The sequence below is a fragment of the Rhincodon typus genome, unplaced genomic scaffold (genome assembly GCF_021869965.1).
Source record: "Rhincodon typus isolate 14 unplaced genomic scaffold, sRhiTyp1.1 hic_rhity00000051, whole genome shotgun sequence".
In the NCBI taxonomy this organism is placed as follows: Eukaryota; Metazoa; Chordata; class Chondrichthyes; order Orectolobiformes; family Rhincodontidae; genus Rhincodon; species Rhincodon typus.
The window spans coordinates 1614327-1625496 of NW_025965689.1; the positions used below are offsets into that span (position 1 = coordinate 1614327).

At 44.2% G+C, this 11170-nt stretch overlaps 1 protein-coding gene across 1 annotated transcript in view; it reads right to left on the reverse strand.

The window, feature by feature from the left end:
- LOC125488124 (low affinity immunoglobulin gamma Fc region receptor III-A-like) overlaps positions 1–9512 on the reverse strand; it is a 15206-nt gene extending 5694 nt beyond the window's left edge. Inside the window, exons 1-3 of the mRNA XM_048621000.1 lie at positions 9276–9512; positions 3115–3144; positions 758–1014 (exon numbers count right to left, since the gene is read on the reverse strand). Of these exons, the coding sequence (XP_048476957.1) occupies positions 758–1014; positions 3115–3144; positions 9276–9336 (348 nt within the window). The 5' untranslated portion in view covers positions 9337–9512. The remainder of the gene's footprint in view (positions 1–757; positions 1015–3114; positions 3145–9275) is intronic.
- Between the last annotated feature and the right edge of the window lie 1658 nt (positions 9513–11170).

Sequence of the window (11170 nt, forward strand, 5' to 3'; positions counted from 1 at the left end):
ACACAATCAAACATGGGAATGAATCGTAACACTGAAAAGACAAAAACTGAAGGAAGGAGCCAGTTAAGTAGAAAGCTGAAGAGTTGGCTGAGGAGGATTGAAACATAGAAAATAGGATCAAGGAGTAGAGCTTTGTCATTCAATGAGATTGTCCAACTCAGTTCCCTGTGTGTGAAGAACTATATGTAATACCACCCATGAGGGGCAGTCTTGGTGTACTGGTCATAACACAAACTAGCAATTGCGTGCACCAGGGTGACAGACCACAGAGTGGGTTCAAATTCCCCCTTCCCTGGGGGAGCACCTAGGGAACAGTCATCCAGTCTCAGTGAGATCTGGGCTCGATGTTGGATCTAGGAGATGGTGTCCATCGAACCTATCAACCCCACCTTCAGAAGAGTCCCGCCTGGAATCTCTGCTGGATCTTAGCCCTTCCGGATCGCATTGCCACCAATTCTCCAGTGAGCAATCTGCCCAGTCCATGGGCACATGGCTCAGAACTTGATAGCAATGCCCAAGAAAGGATTGGGGGAGTGGTGAACAAGATGGTGGGATGGACCGAAAATCGAAACAATGAATTCCAGTGAAACTTTGCACATCACAACAGCAGTGGTGCTTTTCCAAGAGAATGCCAATACCCTTGCTTTTCCCACCCCCGTCCATCCCTGGGAATTAATGTAACTCCCCCTGGAGAGGTGCTATTGAGAGAAAGAGATTGACTTATCTAAGACCGACGTGACTCACCCAATACTCTCACGAGAATGCTGTTACTGTAGGCTGTTGTTTGTGTCAAAGTTTGGCATCTGTATTCCACATTATGCTCTATGCCAGCAGTCTCAATGGTGTAAATCTTCCCCCTGAACTCTTTGGTAATGTTGTTTATGATCCACTTATATCTCACTGAACGAAGCTCTCCACCGGCATCACAGCTAAGAACGATCCGGTCGCCCGTTAAGAATCTCTCCCACATTGGCTCCATCGTGAGCACGGGTGTTCCAGTCTCTGCTGAGGAACCTAATGCACAGGAAAACAAAAAAAAAAACACAAGGGGAAGAACTGAAATTGTCTTGCTGCCGTAGGATGGTTAGCTTGCTGCTCCAACAATTCAAGCAGTCCACGTTCAAGATCTGGACAATATCCAGGCTTAGGCTGTTGAGTGGCAAGTAAAATTTGCACCACACAAATGCCAGGCAATGACCACATCCAAGAAGAGAGAATCTAACCATCACCCCTAAAATTCAATGGTGTTATCATCCCTGAATCCCCCACTGTCAACATTCTGGGAGTTGCTATTGAGAGAGGATCTGACCATCATCCCCATAATGTTCACTGATACCTCCCTCCACTATCAACATCCTGGTGGTTACCATTGAGAGAGAATCTATCCATCACCCATCGATATTCAATGGTGTTACCATCACTTAATCACCCACTATCAACATCCTTGGGATTACTATTGAGAGAGAATCTAATCATTTGTCCTTGACATTCAATGGTATTACCATCACTGAGTCCCCCTGCTATCAATATCCTGGGGGTTACCAATGACCAAAAACTGAACTAAGCTCGCCATGTAAATACATCGGCTACAAGGGCAGATCAGAGGCTGGGAATCCTGCAAGAAGTAACTCACCTCCACCACCATTGACATGGCACAAGGGATAGTTAACATGGTTTTGTCTACGGAAAATCATGTCTCACTAACTTGACTGAATTTTTTGCAGAAGTGACAAGGAAGATTGAAGGCAGAGCAGTGGACATTGTCTAAATGGACTTCACCAAGGCATTCGACAAGGTTCCACATGGTAGACTGGTTAACAAGGTTAGATCACATGGAATACATGGAGAGCTAGCCAACTGTACACAAAATTGGCTCGAAGGTAGGAGACAGAGGATGGTGGAGGGTTGCTTTTCGGACATAAGGCCTCTGATCAGCAGTGCGCTGCAAGGATCAGTGCTGAGTCCACTGCTTTTCATCAATTACACAAATGATTTGGATGTGAATATAGGAAGCATTGTTACTAAGTTTACAGATAACACTAAACTTGGTGGTAAAATGGACAGTGAATAAGTGTATCTCAGAGTACAATGGAACCTTGCCTGGGCTGAGGAGTGCAGACGGAGTTCAATTTAAATAAATGTGATGTGTTGCTTTTCGTAAAGCAAATTAGGGCAGGACTTATAGACTTGATGGTAGTGTCCCAGGGAGTGCTGTTGAACAAAGTGAGCTTGGAGTGCAGGTTCATAGTTCATTGAAAGTGACATTGCAGATGGAGAAATAAATGAAGAAGGTGTTTGGTATGTTTATCTTTATTGGTCAGTGCATTGAGTAGAGGTCATGTTGAGGTTGTACAGGAGTTTGGTTAGGTCACTTGTGGAATACTGCAAAGGAAAGATGTAAAGAAACTTGAAAAGGTTGAGAAAAGATTACAAGGATGTTGCCAGGGTTGAAGGGTGTGAGCTGTAGGGGGAGGTTGAATAGGCTGGAGCTATTTTCCCTGGAGTGTTGAAGGCTGCGGGGTGACATTTTCGAGGCTTATAAAATTATGAGAGGCATGGATCGGGTGAATAGCCAAGGTCTTTTCCGCAATGTATGGGAGTCCAAAACTAGACAGCATAGATTTAAGGTGACAAGGCAAAGATTTAAAAAGGACCTGAGGGCAACTTTTTTTACACGGAGGGTGGTGCATGTATGGAATGAGCTGCCAGAGGAAGTGGTGGAGGCTGGTATAATTACAACATTTAAAATACATCTGATAGGTACGTGAATGGGAAGGGTTAAGAGGGTCATGGGCCAAATACAGCCAATTGGGACGAGATTAATTTTGGACATCTGGTCGGCATGGATGAGTTTCCATGCTGTGCATTTCTATGACTCTATAACTGTGAGTCAGGAGTGTGATGGACTCGAAACGTTAACTCTGATTTTCTCTCTCCCTCTCTCTCCACAGATGCTGTCAGACCTGCTGAGTTTCTCCAGCCCTCTCGGTGTTGTTTCAGATCTCCTGCATCCACAATACTTTGTTATTCATTATGTAAAAATTGGCTTGAGTACTGACACCGTGGATTTCATCAATATGTCATGTGGTGGAGCCAAACTGGGACTCGACATACCTTCTCGTATTTGTAGAATTATCATTTGCCCTGAAAATAGACAATTAGATAAAATTGATAAGTTTTGTGGGTTTTATGGCAACAAAGAGAAAACAATTCAGTGGTTTTACCTTTGAAAATTGCTCTGCCTAAAAGTCATGCTTTAAAATGCACCTATGTATTTGTCCTACATCCTGAAATGTTTATTAACAAAGTCTGGAGATGTCTTTCCCATCGTCCAAAAGAAATGCGATTGGGAAGTAGATTCAGGGCTGAGCGAGAAATTTTTAATCAGGAAGGGAATCAAGGGTCAGAGGGAAAAGTGGAGTTGAGGATGATCAGATCAGACACGATCTCATGGAATGGTGGAGCAGACTCGATGGGGTGAATGGCCAACTGCTGATCAAGTGCTTTAGCATGATAGCTCTTATTTTCATTTGTTCAGCGGTGATGCATAATAAGGCTCACTTGTTGTCACACACATGACGTCAACTTGAGAACAAAAGTGCATGTGTGTGTGCGCACATGAGAAAAATAGTGTGGGTGTGTGCGTGATCAAAAGTGTGTGAGAGAGAGAATGTGCATGTGTGTGAGCGAGGGAGAGAATGAGGGTGTGTGTGCACGAGAGAGAGAGTGAGAGATAGAGAGGAGTCTGTGTGTATGTATCTGAGAGAGAGAGGATGTTTTGTGTGGGAGAGGAAGGTTTGCATGTGTGAGACAGAAGTCTGTATTTGTGTGCGTATGAGAGAGGAATCTGTGTGTCTGAGAGACAGTCTGTGTGCGTGTGTGTGTACATGCATGCAGAAAAGACAGGAATCTCTGTGTGCGCGCGCGGGAGCATGTGTGTGTGTGCGTGAGAGAGAGAGAGGGGTCTGTTTGAGAGAGAGGTTCTGTGCCTGTGTGTTTATGTATGTGAGAGAGAGGAGTCTGTGTGTGTGTGAGAAGTGTGTGAGTGTTTGTGTGTGTGGGAGAGAGAGGAGTCTGTGTGTGTTTGTGTGTGTGACAGCGAAAGAGTGAGACAGAGAGGTATCTGTGTGTATGTGAGAGGAGCCTATGTGTTTGTGTGTGTATGCACGTGAAAGTAGAATCTGTGTATGTGAGAAAGAAATGTGTGCTTTGTGTGTGTGAAAGAGCGTCGGCATGCATTATTATGTATGTAGGTGTGAGAGAGAGATAGGGAGACTGTGTATTCATGTGTGAGAGTGCGGACGTGTGTGAGAAAGGGGCAGAAACTGACAGAGATGGAAGGGATACAGACCAAGGAAAGCAGAGAGTGAGGGATGGAGAGAGAAAGAGAAAGAGAGCGAGACAGAGACAGAAGAGGGCTAAAGAAAGAGAGAGAAGGAGGGAGCGTCGTGGAGGGAGAGAGAGAGACAGAGGGAAAGAAAAATAGAAAGGAGGATAGAGAGAGGGGGAGAAAGGGAGAGGGAGGCAGAGGGAGAGTGAGTGAGAGATGGAATAGAGAAATGGGAGAACAAGACAGAAGATAGAGAAGGAAGGAGAGTCTGAGAGGGAGGGACAGCGTGCGAGAGACATGGAGAAAGGGTGGTGAGACAGAGAGAAATAGAACAAAAGGGACAGGATGAGGGAAATAGAGTGTCAGGAAAGGGAAGGAAGAGAGAGGGGGTAGGGTAGAGAGAGCATAACAAAGAATGACAGTGAGAGGGAAAGAGAGGGAGGGAGAGAAAGAAAAAGATGAGAGAAAGAGAGACAGTGATAGAGTGTTTAGAGAGACAGACAGAGAGAGAGAGAGACAGTGAGGAAGAGAGTGAGAGGGATAGGGACAGACAGATGGAAGAAAGAAAGATAAAGAGAGAGAGGATGGATAAAGAGAGAATGAGTGTGGGAGCAAGAAAAAGAAGAGAGAGAGTTGGGAGACAGAGAGAAAATGGGAGGGGAGACTGAGATAGGGAGATGGGTCAGAAAGAGAGAGAGAGAGAAAGAGGGAGAGAAAAGTTCTAGGGACCTGGATTTAATTCCCATCATGTGCAGAGAGCAAAAATGGAATCCTATAAAAATATGGAATAAAAAGTGAAGGTAATTAATGCTGGGCCCAACCAACAATGCCTACATCCTGTGAATGAATTCATTTTTAAAAAAGACACGCCGATTATTAATGAGATTGAGATTGAAACATCCATTCGGCCTCTCAAGCCTGCTGCACCATTCAACATACATCATTCTCTATCTCAAAGCCATAAAGAAAGAGAAAACATTTCAATGGTTTTACCTTTGAAAATTGCTCTGCCTGAAAGTTATGCTCTAAAATGCACCTATGTATTTATCCTACATCCCACTTTGTCTTCATTCTGCTTGGTTCTTTTCAAATCTAGACAATTATTTATCTCCTCAGATTTATTTTTGACTCACCCTCCACATCATTTTGTGGCTGAGAATTTTACAGGCCCACTCCCCTCTAGGGGAAGATATTTCTCCTCATCTCAGCCCTACTCCATCTCCTTTAGACTGCACCTCCCTGGTCCTGGACTCCTCTTAATCAGGGGGAAACATGCTCTCTGCATCGAGTCTGTCCAGCACTGGTAGAATTTTCAATCTGATCCCCTCTTCTCAAAGAACAAAGAACAAAGAAAATTACAGCACAGGAACAGGCCCTGTAAGCCTGTACAGACATGCTGCCTGTCACAACTAAAACCCCCTACCCTTCAGGGTACCGTATCCCTCTATTCCCATCCTGTTCATGTATTTGTCAAGACGTCCTCTAAAAGTCACGACAGTATCTGCTTCCACTACTTCCACCAGCAGAGAGTTCCAGGCACCCACCACCCTCTGTGTAAAAAACTTGCCTCGTACATCACATTTAAGCCTTGCCCCTCGCCTTCTTCTTCTCCTTCTAAACTCTAGCGAATATAGCTCCCACTCAAATCAATCTCTCCAGATAGGACAATCTTGCCATCCCTGCTATCAGCTTAGTGAACTTCTGCTTCACTCCTTCTCTGGAAAGGATATCCTTTCTTCTGTAGTGCGACCAAAACTGCACACAATACTCCAGGTGTGGTCTCACCGAGACCCTGTATAACTGCAGTAAGACAACCCTACTTCCAAACTCTAATCTTCTTGTAATGAAGACCAATGTCCCATTTGCCTTCCTAATTACTGGCCGTACCTGCACATGTACTTTTATTGACACTCTGATCCCTTTGTACATCCACACTTCCCAGTGTATCATCATTTCAATCATATATGCTTTCTGTTTCTCCACACCTGAAGTGTATCATTTTACATTTAGCCATGTTGTACTGCATCTGCCATGAGCTTGCCCCACTCACTCAATTTGTCTAAATCACCTCCATTGTGCCCTCCTCACAATCCTGCCCAGTTTTGTGTCATGACCAAATTTGGAACTGATGCATTTTGCTCCCTCATCCAGGTCACTAATAATATATTGAGAGTGGCTGGGCCCCAAGTGCTGATCCCTGTGATATCCCACTAGTCACTACTTGCCTCTCAGTAAAAAGAGCCATTTATTCACACTCTGGTTGACAGACAGGAAACAATTCTCAATCTACAACAACATATTATCCTCAATCCCTTGTATTTTGCACTTTGCACAGGAATCTTCTATCAAAAAAACAAATTTCTGAAAAATCAAATATACTACATCGACTGGTTCTCCCTCATCCATCCTTTGACCCTCAGAAAGCGCCAGTCAATTTATTAAGATTCATTTGCCTTTCATAGCCCCATTTTGGCTTTTGCCAATCCTTGTAATGCTTTTTAAGTGTTCTGCTGTCACATCTTTTATAATTGATTCCAGAATTTCCCCTACAAACCAATGTTTGGTTATCTGGTCTATAATACTCCACTATATTTTTGTCTTTCTGCCTCCTTTTTAAACAGAGGGATTGCATTAGCTCCCCTCCAATATGTGTGAACTGTTCCAGAGCCTACGGAATCTCGGAACACGACCAACAATGCCCTCATTTTGTCGAGTTTTTTTTAAAATTCATTCATGAGATGAGGGTATTGCTGGCTGGGCAGCATTTATTGCCCATCGCTAATTGCTTAGAGGGCAGTTCAGAGTCAACCACATTGCTGTGGGTCTGGAGTCACATGTAGGCCAAACTAGGTAAGGATGGCAGTTTCCTTCCCTGAAGGAGGCAAGAGGGGATTTTCTGACAATCGACAATTAGATTCTCAATTCTAGATATTATTGAATTCAAATTCCACCATCTGCCATGGCAGGTTTTGAACCCGGGTCCCCAGAATGTTATTTGATTCCCTAGATTAACAGTCTATTAATAATTCCACTGGGCCATTGCCTCATCTAGTTCCAGTTCCTTAAGCACACGGAGATATGGATTTAGCAACCTTCAATCCCATCGATTTCCCCAATACTATTTCCCTACTAACACTGATTTCTTTCAGTTCCTTCCTCTCACTAGACCTTGGTTCTCTAGCATTTTCTGGGGGCGTACTTTTCCTCTTTTGAGGAAGACATAACCAAATTGTGTTTTCAAACCTTCTGCCATTATAATATCCCCAGATTCTAACTGTAAGGGACCTATGATTTTCTTCACAAATACTTTTCTCTTCACGTGCTTCCAGAAGCTTGTACAGTCAGTTTTTATGTTCCCCGTAATTTTATGCTCATTCCTTGTTTTGCTGCTCTTGAACAAAACTTTTGTCCTTGTTTTCCAAACTCTAAATTTAATTGCACAAATTAATTCACACACATACATTCACAAGCACACACTCGCTTTTTATACATTCATGAGATATGGGCATCACTGCATGAACCAGCATTTATTGCTTGTCCCTAATTGCCCACACGTGATTAAGAGTCAACCATTTTGGGGTGGGTCTGGAGTCACATGTAGACCAGACCAGGTAAAGATAGCAGATTCCTTTCCTGAAGGACACAGTGAACCAAATGGGGTTTTCCTGATAATTGACAATGATTTCCATCGGATCAACTTCTTTTTTGTTAAATACAGCTTTGCTTTTTGAAAAAATTCAAATTTTAACCATCTGCTGTGGTGAGATCCAAAACTCAGACTGAGGTTCTGACTCCATTGTCGACTGACTTAGCAAACTGACTGACTGACTGAGTGACTCACATACAGACACACAAACGCATACAAATTCTCATCCACACCGCGCACGATCTCTGACTCTCTCACACTCTCTGGCTCACATTCTCTCTCTCTCCCTCATGCTCTCTCTTTGCCACACACTCTCTCGCGTGCCCTCACAATCTCTTTGTCCCCACACAGTTTCTCTCTCACATACATATGCACAAACATTTCCATACTTGTGCACTGATAAGAATCATGTATATCCCATGTGTCTGGATTTACATGTCAAGTTGTGTCACACACACCATTTTTACAAAGTTCATTGATCATTGCAGCGTTTGACAAAATTCATTTCCTTTTCAGAAATACATCAGATTCAAGTGACTGAACAGAATATAGTGACTGGCCCGAGGGATTTCCCCAGTATCTCTTTATCCCTTAACTGACACTGTCTCCAAGAGATCAAAACCATTTGGAATCAATGAGAAACCTGGCAAAGGAAAGCAGAGGGGCTTTCCACAGACATAATTCTCTCAAGCAATCTCTATCTTTTTAGCACGTCCTCTCTCACACACATTCTCTCTCAGTCTCTCTCTGGTCTCTCACACGTGCATGAAATAGGTGTGAGACAGTGCATGAGAGAGTGTGAGCGAGATAGTGTATGAAAGAGAATATATGGGAGAGACAGTGTGTGTAAGAGAGACAGTGTGTGTAAGAGAGACAGTGTGTGTAAGAGAGACAGTGTGTGTAAGAGAGACAGAATCAGAGAGAGTATATGCGACAGTATGTGAGAGAGAGGGTCAGCGAGACCGAGAGAGAGAGAGAGAGAGAGTGAGTGTGTGTGTGAGAGAGAGACAGAGCATGAGAGAGAGACAGAGCGTGCGAGAGAGAGACAGAGCGTGCGAGAGAGAGACAGAGCGTGCAAGAGAGTCAGAGAGAGGCAAAGAGGGAGTGTGCCTGAGAGACTGCATTTGTTAAACAGTCTGGGAAATGCCAGCACACATATGCAATGCTATCTGTCCACAGTCTTGATGGGAGTGTGTCTGTTCACATTCTGGTTGTGCACTGAGCTGAGGGCAGGAGCCGAGTGACGGATTTGTCCCTTGCGGCCACTCGGAAATGGTGATAAAAGCTGGAGGTATGTATCGAGCAGCAGGAGAGTGGTGAGGATCTCCATCGCTGTGACCTGTCTGTTTGGGGTGTGCATTCAGTCAGTGACTCAGTCTGCTATTTCCTGCTTCTCTGATCCTAATGGTGGCAGGGGAGCACAGCCAGATAGTCTGAGAGAGATCAAGGTGGGACACAATGGTCAGTCACTGGTACCTTTCTGCCCCAATCGCCCTCCATTCCCCTTCCTGATTCAAAATCTCAGCCTTCAATAGACTCGACGACCCAGCCGAGATGGTAAAAAAATTCAACAGATCGACTCTGCTCGGAGAGAAGAAGTTCCTCCTCATCTCCGTCTTCAATGGGTGACCTCCCTTATTCTGCGATGATGCTTCTCTGGTCCCAGACACTCCCACATAAGGGGAAACAACCTCTCTCCGCATCTCCCCTGTCAAGTCCCTCTAAGAATCTTCAATAAGGTCACCTAAACTTCAGCAGGGACAGGGGCCTGACCTACTCAACCTCTCCCTCATCAGACAGTCCCTCTGTACCTGGGATCAGCTGAGTAAATGTCCTCTGGATCTGCCTTTCAAAGCAACACTGACATCTCCAACCTTTCTCAACTCGTTCAAACTGAGCAGTGCCCCTGAAATCAATCCAGATATTGCCCTTCTCTTTCTCTCACTGTCCTTCTTACCACAGTGACGCTAAAATGTCTCATTCAGACAGGCAATTGGTAAACGGTTTTTGAGTTCTCCCTAGGTGTTTTGTTTTAACAAAAGACAAAACAATTATGAGTTGGCAGGGTCAGGTTTCCACAGACCCAGGATGTTTTTTTAAGTTAGTTGAAGACTTCTGCTGGCTGGCTGCTGAGCTAAAAGCTGGAGTTCTCTGCTGTTAGAGTGAAGTCTTAGACAGTGAGGCTCCCTCTTAAATATCAAAACAGGAAGATTGTTCCTTTCTTCTGGACTGCAGAGAGGCAGCATGTGAGATTCATAACTGAGAATTATTACTGAATTGCATTTTTGCCAAAGGGTGTATGTATAGGATTCTGTCTATTTTGGAACAGTTGCTGATTACTGGTTAAATATTTCAATAAAGTAAAGTTACACAAATTCTTCTTTCTGTTATATTTTAATAGTGCTATCAGAATAAAGTGTGTTTCACTCATGTTTACGAGTGGACCAATCAAATCAGAGAGTCTTAAAGCACAGAAACAGACACTTCAGCCCAACTCTTCTGTGCTGACCCTGTTTCCCAAACCAAATTAGTCCCATTTGCGTGCATTTGGCCTATATCCCTCTAAACCTATCCTAAAATATGCCTGTCTGAATGTCTTTTAAACGTTGTAACTGTTTTGGAGTAGATTTGTAGCTCGGGTTGTGGGTGTTGTGGTTGGTTGGCTCGCCGAGCTGGTTCATTGTTCCGCAGAAGTTTCATTACCCTGCTGGGTTACATCATCAGTGCAGCCTCTGATGAAGCGCCGCTGTGTTTTCCCGCCTGGTTTTTAAACTCTGGAATCCGTTGAGCTGGATTGCCTCACTTCCGGTTTTTCTTCGTGGTGGAGTGTATACGGGGTCGAGTTCAATGTGTTTATTGATGGCTTTCTTCATGGAGTGCCAGGCTTCTAGGAATTCCCGTGCCTGTCTCTGCTTCACTTGTCCCAGGATATTGGCATTGTCCCAGTTGAATTGGTGGATCTCCTTTTCCATGTGGATAGAGATGAGTGAGTATTATCATATCACTCATCTCAATCCACATGGATAAGGAGAACCACCAACTCGACTGGGACAACGCGAAAATCCTGGGACAAGCTAAGCAGAGACAGGCACGGGAATTCCTTAAGCCTGGTACTCCACAAAGAAAGCTATCAACAAACACATACAGCTCAACCCCATTTACATTCCATTGCAAAGAAAAGCTGGAAGTGAGGT